This window comes from Periophthalmus magnuspinnatus, chromosome 9 (assembly GCF_009829125.3).
Source record: "Periophthalmus magnuspinnatus isolate fPerMag1 chromosome 9, fPerMag1.2.pri, whole genome shotgun sequence".
Classification (NCBI taxonomy): Eukaryota; Metazoa; Chordata; class Actinopteri; order Gobiiformes; family Gobiidae; genus Periophthalmus; species Periophthalmus magnuspinnatus.
Genome location: NC_047134.1, coordinates 11,071,855 through 11,091,551, shown reverse-complemented (window position 1 = coordinate 11,091,551; position 19,697 = coordinate 11,071,855). Strand labels below are relative to the sequence as shown.

Genomic DNA, 19,697 nt, shown 5'->3' with positions numbered 1-19,697 from the left:
TGAAATTATTCCTGAATCAAAATAATTAAAATCAAAGAAGTTTATATTTAAAGCCACGTGGACTGTTCCAAGAAAACTAATAACTTAAACTTCATGGAGACAGTAAAAGTCACATGTGCAAATTGTGTTTTTGACAAATAATGCAACAAAACGGTTTGAGTAAAAAAATAATGGACACAATATTTATGAAATATTTAGGACAAATTGGTTTAGGACAGCTCTGATTTATTTGGCATTCTCTTGACATGCAGAGTGAATGTGTTTACAGCACTGACATGCATTCAGCTGTTAGAATAGTACAATATATATGTGCTCATTCAGCAACGACAATTAAATCTGTATTTCAAGTTCAAAGATAACACTGTTTTAAAATGTAAACACAAAACAAGATTCAAATTTGTAAAAGTCTAAACCCGAGCTATGGAAATGGACAGTGTAAGATATCAAAGACAATATCTGGGCTGTTTGGTTTGAGAAAAAAAAAAAAAAAAACAAAAAAAACAAACGAAAATCCACGATTATTAAATTAAATTTCAGTAACAGTAAAGCGTGTTCAGCACAGACAGTGATGACACATTTTCATTGGGCTCAAGCTCAGCAGAAAACTCCAGACTAAACGCCTTATGTTCCTTTTTTAGAAGGAAAACCTCGTCTCTACAGTGTCCTGTCGTGGTCATGTTTCTGACACAGTGGGTGGATGTTAAGGTCCTAGGACGAGGAGTTGAGGATGCGGGAGTCCGCAGAGTCGGAGCGCTCCTCGTACTCATGGTCCTGGTCCGGGGAGTAGAGCGGTTTGGGCCCCAGTGCGCCGGTGTCCTCCTGGAGGCTGAGGCGCTGCTCTTCAGCCCGGGACGCGCCGAGGAGCGGTGACCCTCTAAAGACAGGTGCACCGGGGGCCGTGGAGAAGGGCGACACATAGTGTGCGGCGGAGCGGAGCTGGTAATGCTGCTGCAGGGCCACGGTGTTCCACAGAGTCACGTCATTGTGCACAAACGGCCCGGTCTGACTGCGCGTCAGCGAGTTACGCAGCATCAGTGGGTAACGCGTGGGCTGTGGGAAAGAAGGGTGCTGCAACGGGACCCCTATAGGCCCAGTGGGCACAATACCCGGAGCCGGGTCCGACGAGAAACGCAGAGAGTCCGGGACACGGAAGGCCGAGCCAACGGACCACTTGGAGCTGGTCACGGGGTATGAGCCCAGCGCAGGGTCCAATGCGTGTCCGTTTGTGGGCAACACCAGGCCATCCGCTGAAGTGTCTCCATGTGGCGGGTGCGCGCCAGCCTCCGGGCTGCGGCTGGACAGCAGCACCTCTATGGCCCCCACGAGGTCACCCCCGCAGCCGCGCAGGATGAGCTCCAGTACCGCGGGCTTGTGCGCCGGAAATACCTTCTGCAGGACGTCCAGAGGAGGTCTGTGGGCCCGCAGACTGAGGGGCAGGCCCTCCAGGAGCGCGCTCTGCTCCGTCGGACTCATGGGACTTTTGCCCTCTTTGTCCCCCGTTTTCCCGGTGCTACAGCGGACCTCCTCCTGCTGGGACGGTGTCTCTGGAGGCTCCGGTGTGAAGCACGTGTTGTGTTTGGATCCTTCTGGAGAGCTGAGCGGATCTTGATCCTTTTCGCTCCCGCTGCCTCCGTTCTCTGGCCCGGAGCCGTCGTCAGCCCCGTCCTCCGGCTCTGCGCAAAACAAACACGCGGGTTTACGCACTGATCACACGCGCACAGGGCCGTGGCCATCATCACAACAGTTTATGTTACTTCTCATCTCAAGACAGAGTGAGAATGGTTAAATTTGTATCAGGTTAGTGGGATAATTTTAATAGACCTGGATCTTTGTGCATTAAACCTGTTTCCACGCGCGCTCAGGCCTCCAGGTGAAATGTTCATCATTCATTGTGGACAAATTGCTACCAGATCTTTTACAGTTATTTTGGTCTGGGTGTAGCCTGTATGTTATAAATCTCCTCACATGGGCAAAGTTTAAGTCGTGGTTTGTCTCATTTGTCCACTTTTACAGCTCTAAACGTTTCTTTCTCGCGCCACGAGCAGTTTCTGAAGTGCTGAGTGCGTCAGTGAGGGATGCGTGTCCGTGCCTTTTGACCACATTGTGCAAACAAATTGCTTGTTGCTTAGTAACATTTCATCCAGATCTGACCTCTCTCGTGAAACATGGCGATTACATTCGATTGGAGCTGTCCGCCACTGATTACGGTCATCTTTTACAGGAGCGCGCGCAGGGCCCGGGGTCAGAGCTCTGAGGTGTTAACAACATAAAGGATGACAGGCTCACAAATTAGTAAACAGGTTTTAAGTAGGTTAAATATCTACACAGTGCAAGGTTTTGTTTTTTGTTTTTTACTCAGACATCTAACTTTTGATGTAAAAACCGTAACAGGCTCCAGTGAACTACATGTTTATTATTCTGTGATGACACAAAGGGCTGGAGTTTGTCCAAAGACTAATATTAAATCTGAGCCATGATAATGTCAGAACATGTGACCCGCAGGAGCAGTTTCCCACAGAGTTTATAAAGGCCGTGGTGAAAGCAGCAGCAGGTGACCTCAGCCCTGGGTCCAGCTTATTCCACTGTGTTTGTGCCAAGACACAAGTCTAAAACACACAGGACAATCTAATACACACATGTCAGTCTAATACACACATGTCAGTCTAATACACACATGTCAGTCTAATACACACATGTCAGTTTAATACACACATGTCAGTTTAATACACACGTCAGTCTAATACACACATGTCAGTCTAATACACACACAGGGCCTGCAATTAAACATCTAATATTCATCAGATGTTAACATTGGCAAATATATTTCTGTCTTTTTCTTTTTATTGCGCACATTAGTTCACTGGGCTAAAGGTTTTATAAAAGTCTTAACGCTTTTACTATTTTAATTGTTTTCAAATTGTATTTTATTTTTGATGAACAAATAATAAGCTTTTTGAATATTTATTTAGGCCTACCTGAACAGACTTTTAGTTTTATTTGCTGTTAGTTTTTAGACTCACAGAAAAGTTTCACTCATAAAATCAGAGTTTATTTTGTCATCGACTTGTGTTTGAGTAATAGATTATTTAATGAACAGTACTTCATTAAGGCCAATGAGACAAACCCAGTTTAAGTCACGTGTCTCAGGCACAGTGTTTCCACACACTCCACAGTGACACGCGCACGTACCTGTGCAGTTGGACGCGCTGTGACCGGGCTCCGCACTGCTCCACCTCAGGTCCAGCTCCTCGGCCCTGCCCGCGGCCCCGGGCCCCTGGGCAGCCTCGGTGATGGCGGGTAGGACCCGGAGTGATTCCGGGATCAGACTCTCCAGACTCTCGTTCGCCTGCTGCCGCCGGAGCGCGACCTGCGCGGCCATGACGCGCTGACGCTCGATGATCAGGATGCATTTCTCACAGGTGCAGTCTTTGAAGCGACAGTAGCGTTTGTGGCCTTTGAGCCACGAGAGCACTCCGTGGTTTCTGCAGCGCGCGCATTTGGGCGTCCTCTGGAGCGGGGCGCGGGGCTGGGACACCGGGGTCCCCATGTAGAGGTACGGCGAACCGTAGCCGTTCATCGCGCACCGACACTGACACAGAGCTCGTGATTGTTGCTCAGAGAGAGAGAGAGGAGCAGAGACAAAGCGGGACAGTTATCCTCCACTTCACGCACGAACGCAGCGGCGCGCGCGTGCAGGGCCCACCTCTCCCGTGGGCGGACACGCACCGGCAGTCAGTAACTTAAGTGTACAGAGCTGAGAGCAGCAGAGGAGAGACCACCACCTCTGAGCACCACCTCTGAGCACCACCTCAGACCATCAGAGCACCACCTCAGAGCATCAGAACACCACCTCAGAGACCATCACCTCTGAGCACCACCTCACAGCATCAGAACACCATCTCAGACCATCAGAACACCACCTCAGAGCATCAGAACACCACCTCTGAGCACCACCTCAGACCATCAGACCACCACCTCAGAGACCACCACCTCTCAGCACCACCTCAGAGCATCAGAACACCACCTCAGAGCACCACCTCAGACCATCAGACAATCACCTCAGAGACCACCACCTCTCAGCACCACCTCAGAGCATCAGAACACCACCTCAGAGCACCACCTCAGAGCATCAGACCACCACCTCATACCATCAGAGCACCACCAAAAAGACAAAAGCTTTAGACAAATAGACACAAGTGGGATTTTACAATTAAATATAACAGCAGCAGGCCTGAATCTGTAGCTGAATCTGTCTCCAATAACAGTTTATGGATTATATTTCGTTAAGTATTTTCTAATTCATCAATAAACTCGAGCTCAGGGTCTTGAAAATCTAAGAGGCAAAATTCAAATTAAGGATCACAGGCCGCGCTCAGAGTCTTTTTACTGTCAACACGATTAAACACGAAAACTCAAACAAGGTCTTTACAAGGTTTCAAACATTTTCCGCACATTAGAGATTTGTGGTGCACGCGCACTCTGGAGTGCGCAGTTTTAATCTGCGCACAGTGCACAGATAAACTGCAGCGCGCACAGATGTAAAGGCCTTTAATGTCGAGGAGCTGATCTGTCCCCTGTGCTGGACTAATAGAGGGCATTGAAACATAACACCGGACAAAGCCGGGGCCCATTTCGGGCCGTAAAAAGGTTTATTCAAGCAAATAATGGGATCTGCGCTGAGAATGAGAGCGCGGTAAACTTGCCCACATGAAGCCCGTCTGCGGGGCTATTAAGCTTTTAATTGGAAAATAGCAGAGGAAATTTCAAGGTGACTAGAGTGGCTTTGCAGTTTGTGCCGGACCAGTAAATTTGTGGGAGTGGTACACGCCTTCTCCATAGCGCATTATAAATTTATTCATGTTGTTCGTCGGTAAGAATAAAAAACAAACCAGAATAAAAGTTTATACTGCGTTCTGCAGAGTAATTGGCATTCACCGTGCGTTTTCCATCCCCGCGTAATGCAAATGCGCAAATTTGATCACTGACTCAGAGCGCAGCACCATAAAACCAATAGATTGATATAAAAGAGTCATAAATAGTATCTCTCCTTTTTACAAAGACCTAGGATGAACTCATAACACTTCAAATACCTCCCTCTGAACGTCTTTAACCCAGTTAGTGCAGTTTCAGTTACTTATCTGTGCGTAAAAATGTAACTGGCCCGAGGTTCTCACATAGACCCAAGTCCAGATATGTTTGACATTAACACTTTTAGAACAAACTTTGTCTTTTATGCTCTTAAGATAATGTCCAAGAGCAGAAATGGTAACATAAGCGTTTGTCAATATAACTGTACTCATTACTTTTGCTCAAATGAATATCTGGGCTGAGTAGCAGTTTTTTTTATAATGTAAAAAACGTACAAATAAAATGTGTATTTAAGGAGTAGAGGCCCCTGGAGCGGGGCCCTGGAGGGGTGATTAGGCTCTGATGGGGGGCGTCACTGTCCCTCTCTCTCCCTGTCACACAGGCTGATTTAGCACCGCTCTGGGACACTCTGGACATACATCTCCTGCTGCTGGGAAATCAGCCAAACAACATCTCAATTGGGACTTGTATTAGGAAACATGCCACTCAAAATCAACTCATTGTGCTGAAAAATAAACTAACACCATAGTAAAACATGTAAAACATATAATGACTGTATAGGCAGTGTAGCTATGGCTTAAAATGTGTGCTCTGTTTAGAAATATAGGTTTAAATACTTTAAACATGACTCTTAATACCTGCAGTGTAGTATCAGACTAACACTTTACTTTATGGTTAAACTGTTTAATTATGATAAAAATATTTAGATTTTTAATAAATACATAAATGAAATGAAAAGTACATTTTCATTGATCTGGAAAGTATGGCTCAAATGTCCAGGTTGACTCTGATGGACAGGTGTTTTTGAGCGTCCCACATTCTGCAGCTCTCTTATGTAACTGCTGTGAGTTTGTTAGACAAGGCTCATCTACAACTCCAGCACTAATTGAGCATGCGGCTTTAATTAGTGTGACATTACACAGCTAATATAAGTTAATTCAGAACACAGTACACACTACTGCGTCTGACTCCTGCTTCACAGCTGCAGCACATGTGGACGATTATGGGCCGGTTTGATATATGGACACGCAGGCATCTCAAGGAAAGCCAATCCGGTGACACTTTGTACACAGGGAAGGACACCGGAGCCCTGACAACTGTGATGAAGCGGCTTTTCTTAACTAAACTCGTAAAGTATGCCGCAATAAAACTTAATCTTCTGTAGAATCCAATTAAGTCATTATCTGACTGATTGTATCTTTAATTGAAAACAGAAGTGACAGTAAATTTCTGTGATATATCAGGATCAATCGATACCGCCGCGCAAACTGGTCTCCAGAAGTGATTTATAATGTCAATGCCGTATAGGTAACTCCGCATTCCTCTCTCTAAAACCACTGGTGGATGAAATTAAGAGTAAGTGCGTTTCATAAAAAAACAAGATGGTCGCGTTATTGATTACAACAGATGGGGCCGAATCCAATGAATGTTCGCAGAGTGGGCAGAAAGAAAATACAAGTAATTTTCTTAGGCTGTTTTATGTAGTTGTTCCCAGTACACAATCGCATTTACACTCCATCACCACACGGGCTCTAAAGTGAGTCTCTAAAACTTGTAACGACATAAACACACAGACTCGCAGCGGCCTTTGTAGATGTTATTATTCAAACACAAACACTTGAAATCATGCAGAGGAAAATGAATCTCAATCAAAGAGAAAAACACTGTGGTAAAGAAAGTACGAGTCATCATGTTATTGTGGCATAAACAACACGCTGTAAAAGTAATGCTCAGAACGGCTTTCATTACTACAAGAAATAAAACGTAATCAATTTGATGTACAGTATCTTTTGTCAAATCGAGTACTTAATTTTCTAAACAAAGACACATTATTCTGGTGGAGTAAATGTCTGTAGTCAAAGGAGGTGTAATGTAATGAAGCAGCTTTAATAGGGGCAGGTTAATTCATTTTGGCTTTGACAATTACTAATTAAAATGTTACCTTTTACAAGTGTTTTATGTTGTAAATGTAGGTAATCCGCTAAAATCAAAATAACAAAAAACCTGTATTGCGTCTATTTTCATTACTCATTTGTTCAAACTAAATCTAGATTAACAGTAAGAAAACACTCACTGGTCATTCAGAAATATGAACGGTTTAAAACAGGAGAACCACAAACAGAAGCTGCTAAATGTCACAGCGCTGAAGTCGAGGTCTAACTTGGGTTTATTTGGTGGCGTCGTCCATGATAGAGCTGACGGTGAAGTTGGCGCTGTCTGCTGCACTCCCACACTCGGCCTTCACGTTGGAGTTAACCAGGGAGCTGATGGAGTGGCAGGTCAGAGTGGAGTCGTGCCCACCCGCTGCAGGGCTCATGAAAGCTGCATAAAACACAAACACAAGGCTATCAAAACAAATGGACATAATGCTAAATGTTTGTATTTACAAGTGATAGCAACACTTAAAGTTATAAGGGTTTGAAGGGTCTGTGGTTTAAAAAAGGCTGCAGTTATTTAATATAGTGTTTGTGTTGTTTTAGTGGTATAGGTTTCTCTGCAAACAACAAAATCCATGTCTGAGGGGTAATAATGTTTTCTACTGGAAGTTTAAGAATGTATTTGATCGTGTGGGTTAAAAGATCTGTTTTCTGTCTTCTCTCAGATTGTAAAGCTCTTACACAGGTAAAAAATGTGCATGGGATCTTTAAAGATTGACTTGCACATCTCTCTATAAAAATGTACATTATGATTTATTCCTATTACAGTGGACTTGAATAATAAACTGCCTCTTCACTGACAGAGTCAGAGAGAATATCATCAGTATTACTGTTGAGACAGAGGCCTGTCGTCAGCGCTTCTCTGTATTCAGTGGATAAAAACATAAATATGAAGAGAATGAAATGATGCACAAAAGCACAGGATTTACGGCAAATTGAATCAGCCAAGAGAAGACAGAGAGTGCACAAAGTATTAGGCCTTTTACAGGAAACACCAGAGTTATGTGCACCCGCCCATTAAAACACAGAAGCAGAAAACTATCACAGTCTGCAGCCTTTAGGGCACATAACAGCATGTGCTGCATTAGCGCTTCTGCACATATAATTTTGAATGTCTGTGGTTATACACACCTCCACAAACCACAAGTGTGACATCTTACACAAAATCATGTCCATGTTTAACTCTGCAGGTGAAGCACTTAATAAATACATTCACAAGGATGAACGTTTACTTTACGTGCTTGTATTTGTCTATATTTATGTCCAAATACATTTAAATTCTTACTATTTTTATGTATTTACAAAGACTAAATTCAACTTTGGCATTTTCTTTTAATAATTTGTAGTGGTGAGATGAGAAAACTACATAAATAATATAAAATAATAATAATAATAATAATACATAAATACAGTGAATAAATTGTGCACTTCAGTTCACATTTTTGACATTACAATTTTTAAATATGTTTCATCATTTTGTCGTCATTGCACTTTTTTTCCAAGCAAAATGTAAACACACCAAAAAATCACGTCTGTGTACAACCTTGACTTTATCTTGCGAGATTTTGTCTTATTCCTACAAACTTTAATCAGAAAGTGTTGTATCAAGTTTGTCTAATAAAATTTGAGTTTTAGAAAATAAACAATTATGGGTGTGGTTTTTGGCAAATATAAATATATAATAGTCATATTAAAAAGCAGTGAACATTACATTTGTGCAGCATTTATCAACATAGGATTTGTAAATCAACTTGTTAGTATATAAAATGTGTTCACTTTATGTGGCTGTTTATTTACACGTCTCTGTAACAGACAAATGATGAGATAATGTGCAGTTTCAGAGCACATGTTGTGATGTGGTTTCAGATTAACAAAAGACAAATCCCAAGTGTCAAGTAAAACCATGTGTCTTCCTTTGCCCCTCCCACTCTCATCCTCTCTCTTCTCTCTGCAGTGGGACGCAAACACGAGCAATTTCTCTCCTCATTAACTTCCTGATTGGTTTCGGACTCCAATTTTTCTACGTCTGCAGTTTGTCACCACTTCTGAAGTGCCGGTCCAATCGTTAATACTGTTTGTGTAGCTAAGTGCAGCCAGCTGTTTTTAAGCCTGTGGTGTTCACAGCAATAAGAGGGACAGTGTGGGGGCATGTGGAGCTTCACTATTCTTCTCTTCATCAGTAGCAGATCTATGAGCTCATTAAAGCAGAGGTTAAATCATGACACAATGTAGAACATCGGGATCGGCCCGGCACGCATTCATCAATTAAAGCTAATTAGCTCCAATAGGATTACATCATATCTTAATGTTTTAATATTATCTAAAGCAAAACAACATGATTGAAGTGAGCCAAGCTTTACTGGGATGTACCAATAAATAAAAAAGCAAGTTTTATCATCTATTAAACATCAAGGATTTCCTTAAGGGAAGAAGAAAATGGCAAGAGAAAATGTAGGACTCACAAAGGACCAAATTTCACATAAACTACAAGTCCCTTATGTGTTAAGACTTTAAAGCCACAGTGTGTAGATTTAACTCTAGGCACACATCTGTCAGCACACAGGTTATTTTGATGAAGTTGAATATCATTATAGTCACCTGAAGCTCACCATAACCTCTGCTACACTTATTATAAACCTCTGCTGTGTTCTATATATAAAGAATCAAGTTACTCATATTTACAGTTTCAAACCAAAATAAGGGTGATTTTAGCTGTGAACTTTTGCCCCTAGTCGTCTCTCTGAACTCCATAGATTAACAAACTATGAGGTGTCCTTTGTGTGGAGTAACAATAGGAATGGTTTGAACCTCCGTGTGGTGGTGGTGAGACGTGGAGGGAGTGGATGAAGCTGCCATCATTTCTGCTGCTGCCAAAGAGGCACAAAGGCTGAGATGTGAGAGGACACGCTCTTCTCTGATGCTCTGGAGATAAGCCCCATGTCTGTGTCAGCGGGAAAGTCAGTAGAGTTTATGTTCTGCTTGTAACATGTTATACAATTATATGATTCAATTATTGTTTTTTTTAAGTGAACCAAGGACCATGTTTTTTATGTTTCTTTTAATACATAGTTAAAATACAAGTGTAAGGCTAATCATATTTTGTTTCTTAGAGATTTCAAGTACAGCCGACATGCTGTAAACTCAGTGTCACTGTTTTTTTTTTTAAAGTTCCCTGTGATTGAAGCACTTACAGACGGCCATTTTCAAATCTAACCTTAAACATGAAGAGTGGCCTGTCACATGACAAGGTTGTCCCTCCATTAAAAGGATAGGAACAGTGTCTCTCAGGACGGCCCTGTCCTAAGTGAGGAGTGTGTCCAGCGGAGGACAGTCTGTGTTGATATGGACGTGGGACAATAGAGGAGGCCGCTCCTCATCACAGGGTCAGTATAGGACTTAATGGTCCAGAAAACTGAGTCAAAGAGCAGACAGGTTTTAAGCAGCGCGCAGCCAAGAGAGCAGCCTGCGGGCTCTTAACTTATGTTTACACTGCAGACCTTCACCTGCAGCTTACGATCACCACTCACATTCTTTATGTGGAATGACTAACACATTTGTTCATAATGATACAAGTGTCGTCAAATATCTAAATGACATTTTTCAGTCAGATAAGCTGCACATTCTGCAGTTCACACTTAAATACTTGTGTAAACACTTGTGTTCACATTTGGAGTCATCATTGCCGAGAGGCTGAGGCAGTGCAAGAGGCTGGCACAAGGCAGTGAAGAGGTCAAAGGCTAATTAAGCAAAGACGACCCTTTGAACCTGCTTTGTTAACCAATCTGTGCTTCTGAGGAGGTGTGCCCGAGCCCTATGTTAAATCACCACCTCAGTTACTGTGCCTCATCAACTCATAAAATGGCCTGTCACTCCATCAATGGCATTTTGACATGATCTGTTATAGATATGCTATAATGGGCTCAGGCAGTCAATCAATACTCACAGTCACACTAAATATTCACTGTCGATGAACAGAGTAAGAATAATGTGGGATAGTACTAGATACAAGGTAGACAATGAAAGTATGAAAGTGTAAAAGGCAATGAGCCTATAATATAATAACACTCACGTGATTGAGTCACCAATGTAGTACTGGTATTTAAAGAAACTTATTTTGTCTTTTTACTTATGGCCTACTTACAAATTACAAATCAAATGTAAGTATCAATGGTGTACAGTCAAACTGTCACTTAACTTAACCCTCTGGTTGACATAACACGTGAGCGGCTGCAGCGTAACAGCAGAGTTCAGCTCTTTGGCTACACTTTGAGCACAGACAGACAGAGGTGTGTGTGCGGAGAGTGTGAGGAAGAGAAATGGAGAGTGAGGAGAAGAGGACATAAACTACAGCCCTGGCCATTTAATGCCTCCACAGCCCCAGGCCTGTGTTAATGGTGCTGTTGTACAACACATTACAAGAGCATTGTGCCATAAGCACACAATTACACTGGTATTTAGGCCTCCACTGCCGCAGGCTTGTCCACTTAGCAGCACAGCGGGGAGACGCAGCGACACTGACGAGCCCCACAGGAGCGTTCACTAAGGCCCTGAAGGCCAAAGACATGTCTCACATCTTACTTACAGTTGGAGAGAACAGTGGAAACAGCAGCAGCACAAACACATGGTCAAAATAACATAAGGTTAAAAAATGTGAATCACATTTGACTTGTGGTGTTGTGTGCATAGGGTAATACAACAACCGCAGCAGTTGCCAGTATATTTTAACAGAAGATAAAGAAATGTCCTGACAATTGCAGCAGTCTTTCTGTCATCGTGGTTATTTTTCAGTGTACGCAAAGAAGCTGAAAGCACAGGCTTTATACGCAGTAAGTCAAGTCGGTGTACACTACAGTATAGATCAAAGGAGAGGAAATCAATAAAATATCATCTTGAAAGATAGTAATGGATTTCTAACTTAATGGGCTCACACAGGTCTATCGATTAGCAGGATTAACATCTGCAATACTTCAACAATCTGATTTGCATTTAAATGACTGTATGCACTGTGCTGACACCATTATAACAAAACACACCGTTGGATCGCCAGCCCAGTCACGTTCGATTTTAAAGTTTGTCTCTAGTATAAATTTTGTTTTCCAAAGAAGTTGTGAGAAAGGAAAGTTTATGCTTGCAAACTTTGAACAGTTCTCCATTTAAAAGTCTTGACAAGGACAGAAAGAAAGAACATAAACACTGAAGAGTCGTCTTGAAGCTGTCTGCTGAAAGACTGAAACAGCCATAAGTCTTTTGGGGCAGCTCATCTGCGCTGTGAGCCCACTGTGGACGGGGACAGTGTGAGGGAGATGCAGGGAGGGCACAGAGGTGGGGTGGAGTTTGATGGACTGCACTGTCACCTCCCGCGCGGCGATTTACGGCGCTGAGCTGCTGACGAGCGCGGGGCAGTAAACAGGCGGCTGGGGCGTATTTCACACAGAGCTGCCTTTTATGAAGAACACCAGGACGGCTCTCCCCACAGCTCCGCCCGCCCGCCGTGACGGATGGAGAAAGACGCATGACAAGCTTCATCATTGTTTGTAAATCTTAACTGTTCCCGCTCACTAACTCCAGAAGGCAATTTTGCGGAGACAGCGGCGCAGGCGAAAGGGGAGGGCTGAGGGGGAGAAGGCTGAGGAGGAGGAGAGGAGGCAAAGGACAGCATGGCACTGCTGAAGGTTATGTGGAGCTCTGTGTTTGGCCAACTGATTAGCCCTATCCCCGAGAGAGATAAATCTGACGCCACAGTGGCAGTGAAGAGAAGGGAGGCCAACAGGCTCCTCTGAGAAGCAACCACTGCACTTTCTTTACAACAGTTATATCTACTTCTACTGGCAGGATATTACACTTATATGTTTGAAAGGCTGTTTTTCATGATATCATGTAAATTATTTTATTCTTCATGCCAACATGCCATGTGTCTTATTTACACAAGTCTAAAGTCTAAAGCCGTTAGGAGACCACACACAGTGTGTGTTGATATCACGTAATGGAGCGTATCATTCATGCAGGGTGACGTGGGACCCTCACAGGAAGTGCACAGGTGAAAATCATAAACAAACTGATCTGCAGGACATGCAAGACATGTCACTATAAAATCATGAAGTTTTCACTTTGGGCTGAAAGAAAAAAAGTCTACTTTCCATGCACTACACACTACATCAGTCATTTATGTTGTGTCTAAACTCATCTGCACATAAAAGTCCTCCATTAGATGTAAGTAATCGTTTGTTTGGACTAAACTTTATGAAGTTTGAGTGGCACTCACAGGTTGTCATGCTGTCAGCACTGGTGTTGTTGCTGCTGTGGTCCTCCACGTTGAAAATGGAGGACACACAGCCCGAGGAGCCCAGGCCCTGGGTCAGGTAGGTGGCTGCTGGGTAATATGAGTGCATTAGATACTGAGACGGCACGTTGTGACGTCCATCACCGTGAGGCATCTGCTTTAAAAACACAAGACAAGGGCCGTCCCATTAGGCTGACAGCAACAATTAAATAAGAGAAAAAAATATTACCTCAGATAATATAATGACATTTACAAATGCAAAGTCAACTGCAGCTGGATCTCTCTTTGTGTCCCAGCTCAGCTGGTTTATTGTTACATTTCTGTGAGAACATTTGAACTAAAATACAAGTTATCCATTTGTAAAGATGACATTAAATGTTGTTAAAAAAAAAAAAAAAAATTGTAATCTAGGATTAAAAGAACTAAAATTACCCTGATAAAAATACCTAAATTATACAATTAAGTGTTATAAATGTTTGGAATGGATTATAAGCATTAAAAGACAACCTTTTACCCAATAGCTGCAGGCTGTTATTATCCTTTTTTTGCACTGTTGTAATTCTATTTTCACATAGTCAGGAGGGGAAATAAAACACTGTGATTTAAAAGAATCTGCAACATGCTATGCAGCGTTCAGCCACCTCTGAAAAGTTTAAAATGAGCTGTCTACTCAGCAGCAAGGCCGTCGCACACAGGGTTTTCAATTTCACTTTTATGGAATTTGATTTCTGTCAGCCTGTAATATGTCACCCGTATTGTCCACACCATCAATTCTTTGGCAGCTTTATAAACTGTTATTTAAGCTACACTCAGCCCCTGTATTGGCTGTGAAAAATACAGGAGAGATTGGATGTGATCCGTGTGCTCTTCTTGGAATATTTTTTATAAGAAACATGCAGAAGAAACACCTTTTTCTTCTTAATTTTGATATGATTTTAATTGTAGTATTCATTTTCATATGCCACCCATCCACAGCCTGTGCCAGAGGATAAACTGGTGTAATTCCACACTAGAGTTGAATTTCTCTTACATTCCAGAGAACAGCAGCTTATCTGGCTCTATCTCTTTTCTACCAGCGTTACAGCGCCCTTATGCTATAGTGTGATATCACGATGCATCCGCCTGATAGCCACGCTCCACAGAGTGCACTGGGAGACGAGTGGATGAACCAGATAAACCACTGGTAAAGACCACACTGATTTATTATTCTAAAACCACCTTTTAACCAAAAACAATATGAAAATCGAAATGGATCAATTGATAAGAGTAAGTAAAGTAGTAAATCATAGAGTGATGTGATGGAGAACTGATCTTTTGAATTTATTCTTATGTTTCTTATGTTAATTGTGGCGGTCATGGTTACATCACAAAGCCTTATTGACCAGGTCTCTCGATTTCCAACTAAAACAAAAAAAAATAATTATCTTTCCCCAACATAATGCCCTTGTAATTACCAAAAATGCAACATGCATTTTACAAGTGTTGTAAATAAATTTGCATGAATAAAAAAATATGTTCACTTTCCATTTGACAGAATTATATTTAATACATGTATTGTTTTTATACAAATGTTGTAATTAAAAAGTAAGGCTGAATACTACAAAAACAATGACTGACCGCTGCTGTCACACAAATAACAGCCTGAAGGCCACACGCTCACACTCGGCACCATAAACATAAACATGTCTATGCCTTCGCTGCTGCTACTTGAACTTACTCATCTATTTCACCGTGATATGAGCACGGCCCTCTTCCCCTATGTTAAAAAAGTGCTATCTGAATTTAAATAACCGTAGCACGTAGCTCTCTAAGGCTGACAACTTCATTGAAAATACCATAAATCATAAGGGAGGATGGCGAAATTATGCTAAAGACTGCTAACTGATTAGCATTAATGTGGTGACTTTCCCCTTTGAGCAGTGAAGCAGAGCGGTTTGTTCTTCTGCCGACAGACAATACCATTAACCTTTGCAATTCAAGCTCCGCTGTTTGCTGCCAGATTAGCAGACGCAGTGACCCCAAAACTAGATGTTGCTATTGGGGTCTCGGGGAGTGTAGGGTGGACGGACAAATGTGCACTATAAAAAATAAACCACCTCATCAAAGATCAACCCGATGTTACAGATCTAATTTATTTCATACATAAGCTCATCTCATTTGCCACAATAGTTACATTTAAAACACGAATCACAGGTGCAGACGGGGGGAATGCACGTGTGTCCCTCTACCTTTAAAAACAAAAAAGTCATAATAAAAAGAGACTTAAAAAAGCGCAGATTTATTGTAGAATATGGCAACGCAATATTTGAAAACTATGTTGAGTATTACAGTAATGTTATTATTCAAAAGTTAAATTAAAATGTAAATTACTTTATTTACGACTCAAACTGTGTCAAAATAAAAAACAGACCTAACAGACAACAGATTAAAGAAAAATCCTGACCATTTAAATGTTTTATTTTGGAAAAACACTATAAATCTATTATGAGGAACACTGCTACTTTTGCTACATATGTATTTTCTTGCTGGACAATAATAAAAAATGAATTGACACCTCAGCACGGAATATTTTCACCTTTTCTCTCCACATTAGCTCCCTGCCTGTGTGTTTTGGAGTATTTGTTGTAGTCACCTGGTACTGCTGGTAGTTGTAGAGATTGCCGTAGTAGGAGGAGTAGCGCGATGGCTGGTACAGGTTGTAATAGGACGTCTCCAGCAGTAGGTCAGATGCCCCGTCAGAGTGAGCCCTGGCGCTGTGAGAGGGACTGGGGGAGGACGACATGGAGCGACTTCCTGGACACAAAGAGGAAGGAATTTAATGTAATCACGGGATTGAGCAACGTTTACAATTATGAAATGACATTCTGCAACTTTTATGTCTAAATAAGCTCTTTTTGTCCCACAAGTGAATGTTTTTTCCAAAGAACAAATTATTTTTTTTACACTAAACATAATTTCAGAGCACATACACATACTGACAGTTATTTGCATTTATTATTATTATTATTATTATTATTATTATTATTATTATTATTATTATTATTATTATTATTATTATTATTATGTAACATTTTGTAGTGGTCTAAGCTGCAGGTTAAGCAGATTACAAATACTAAACACCAAAATAACAATAACTTTTGGTTTGTAGAGGAAATATGTCACTTAAATAATCTTATAATAGCAACTATCAACATTTTGGCTCACAGATTTCTTATTTTCTGCTTTTGCTATTCGTCTGACTCAACATATTGTCAACAGCACCATCTGTTGGCCACATGCCTGATCTCCCATCTACACATCATTCAGTGTTAATAGGTACTTAGAGCTGTGGAGTTAGTATCTTCACTGCAAATGCTTTTCTTATCAACAAAACCGCATTCTTTTTGGGCAGACCCTGAACTTTCGGCCGCGCACAGGATAGACACTGTGCACCACTTCACTCTGAGATAATGGCATTTGTTCCCGTTAAACTGCTACCAACTAATCACAGTGTGCTCACCTCCTCCTGCCTATTCGCCTCTTTGCCAAACATGGGACCAAGGTCACATTTAGAGCTCACAGACGAGAAAGTGACCAGCTCTGGGGAGTTTAGGACATGTTGTAATTACAAGCAACGAATATGGCATTTCGATTTTTCATTTTATCATTAGCTATTTCAAGTCAAATCTTATTTAGATGATAGAACGTCCATCCATCCATCCATAAAAGCATTCTGAAAATATATGCTAATGCTTGAACGGAATCCTACTCTTTAAACATATAAATCACAAATGTATTTTATCAGTTGTGCAGCCCTATCCTCATTTATCTGAAAAGTGAACTGTGCACCCTGGATTTCACCTGTCACAGCCCCAGAAGCAGCAGTACTGGTTGTAGGAGTGGGAGAATGTCCTTCCACAGAGAAAAGACAGTCTGCTTCACTTTCATTTTTCACCATCACGTCTGGGCCCGGCAGAGCCACTGGACTACAAATCCCAAGCTCCTCTTCTTGCGCCTGTTGTCTCCTCAAAGCAACCTAAAGATGCAAGAAATGTAGGATATTAGAGCTTTTTCTGGAGGCATACGCAAACTCCTCTTCAGTTTTAGAGTTAACTTAATAGAGTCAGTAATTAGAATTGTCCTCCTATTTTAGACCTGGTTTAGCCCTAGTTTAGATCTGCTATGATCCTGTTATAGACCTGATTTAGATCTGGTCGCACTTGTAAGGCTAAAATGGTGTAAAATGTACACTTATACTTGGTATAAAATGTTTGAGATCTTTTCTATAGAGACATATTTGCAGATTTGGGCAAAAATGAAGAGGGTAGGTATAAAAAAGTGTCTTGAATGGGCCAAACTGACTGAAATAATGGAGAACTGTGCAATAAATGTAATGTGCAATGAGTAGAATGTGCAATTATGGGAACTGTGCATTGAGCGTGGTGTGCAATTTTAATTTTGACCCGTTTGTGACCCCAGCTCTTGGGATAATGGCTGGAAATGTGCCTTTTTGCTATGATCTGGTGTGTTTACATTCATGTTGTATCATGTTTGTTCATTAACATGCACTGTCCCAATCCAATAAATAAATAAAAACTAATAAATTAATTAAAATAAAAAAATAAATTGGAAAAAAAGAAATGAGATTAAAAACATATTAAAATAGGCTCATTTAAATGTGGATGTGTGAATAATTAACTAGGCCTAAATAAACGCTTCATGCAAACTTGTTACAAAGCCATTCCTGTTTGTAAATTTGTTCCTTTACAAATAATACCACTGTAATAACAAAAAACATTGTAGCACGTTTGGATTGTCTAGTCCTAAATGAGACTGAACTAAAATAGTTTGCAGACTGCACCATTCATCCTGCTGCTGTATGCTAGCTCTGCACATGTGGCCAAGAGCTTTTCTTTTCTTTTTAAGGCCTATACTGCTGATTATTGTTGTTGTTGTTAACATTTTTAGCATGAAACAGGTTCAGACTCACTATGTGCCACATGTTAACGCATTAAACAATAATAACAACAACACAACACACATTTCAGGAGCTTTGTTTGTGAGGTTGGCACGCAAACAGGTGCAGAGAGTCTCCATGTGCGTCTTCATGACCCTGTGTGTCTCTCCAGAGGGTGTTTATGTGTTATATGTGTGTGTTATACGTGTGGGTGTGTGTGTGTGTGTGTTACCTGTGCTGCCATGACCCTCTGCCTCTCGGATATGAGCTTGCACTTGGGACACTGACAGTCCCTCCAGTTGCAGAAGCGCTTGTGTCCCTTCAGAGGAGACACATATCCATGGTTCCTGCAGCGGCTGCACTTGGGCATCCTCGCGGGTTTGAGGCCTTTGGACGCAGCTCCAGCGCATTCCGGCACGTGTTTGCTCTGCTTGTCTTTACTCATGCCAGCAGCTCATAAAATAACAATATACTGTAAGACCAGCCCAGGAGAAACAGAGCTGCAGGATTTGTTACTGTGTGTGTCCTGCGTGCTCCTGTGTGAGGTCACTCTTACTCTCACGCGCCCTGCCCTGGTCCTGCCCTGGTCCTGTCCTGATCTGCTGACATCTGACAGTGTGGGAGGGATATTTTGTCATTATTACAGGATATAACACGTGATTAAAATGTGCTACTTATTGGCAAAAGTCCCAGAGCATAAAAAATCTGCAGAACTGCCTCTCATCTCTGTAGGTCTATTTTTATTTGGACCTTTTGTATTATTTTCATGTTTAAACACTGACAGGGTTTAAGTGGCAGGGGTGGAACTGGTTCCTCTGGGGTCTTAGCCTAAATGTGCATCTACATTGTACAAAAAGTTGAAGATTTGTGCAGATTGTGTAGCACAGGGAAGATGCCACTGATCCAGTTTGTCATAGTTTGGGACTGTCTTTTTATCTGGTTATTAGTTTTATGCATAAAGTATTTAAAGGTGAACAATAATGGCACTACATAAGCACCTCCTCCTAAGCTCAGTTCCTCCTAGGCTTAGTTTATGAATCTGTGCAGAGTTTAGCTGCTGTTTCTACTCTGTAGACCAGGGGTGTTGATACAGAGAGTCAAATGGTGCATTTAAAACAGGTTTGACATTGTACCGTTAATAAGACTTGGAAGATTATTTTTAGGTCTGTGTCACAATGCACTGTGATGTTATTCAGGTTATAGAGGTAGAATCTCTGCAGTTTGGAGTAAAAAATACTTCCTGATCAATTGGGCCAGTTTAGGAGGAGGCATGAGGGCCGACAAAATTGGTCTGAGGGCCGCATTTGGCCCCTGGGAGCAAGGTTTAGTTGAAATGTGCTCATATTTTGTGAGGAGAGGATGTGCTGGACGTGCTAAGGACAGACAGTCTATGGGCACAAGGGATAAAATGTTTGCCTTCCCCAACACTTGTATTAGTAAATGTGGACATGAGTGT

At 41.7% G+C, this 19,697-nt stretch overlaps 1 protein-coding gene across 1 annotated transcript; it reads right to left on the bottom strand.

Moving 5' to 3' along the window:
* Positions 1 to 708: 708 nt before the first annotated feature.
* Positions 709 to 18,686, bottom strand: dmrt3a (doublesex and mab-3 related transcription factor 3a). Its single transcript, XM_055224217.1, has 7 exons — positions 18,474 to 18,686; positions 17,146 to 17,320; positions 15,938 to 16,098; positions 13,288 to 13,462; positions 7,259 to 7,410; positions 3,190 to 3,613; positions 709 to 1,673 (listed from the first exon to the last, which is right to left on the bottom strand). The coding sequence occupies exons 1-7, from the start codon at positions 18,684 to 18,686 to the stop codon at positions 709 to 711; spliced, it is 2,265 nt and encodes a 754-aa protein (XP_055080192.1).
* Positions 18,687 to 19,697: the final 1,011 nt, after the last annotated feature.

Coding starts and splice junctions, on each gene's coding strand:
- dmrt3a (XM_055224217.1), bottom strand. CDS start 18,686: ATGAGTAAAGACAAGCAGAGCAAACACGTGCCGGAATGCGCTGGAGCT. Junction 7,411..13,287: donor TGCTGACAGCATGACAACCT/GTGAGTGCCACT, acceptor TGTTTTATGCAG/CTTTCATGAGCCCTGCAGCG. Junction 3,614..7,258: donor TCATGGACGACGCCACCAAA/TAAACCCAAGTT, acceptor TCTCTCTCTGAG/CAACAATCACGAGCTCTGTG.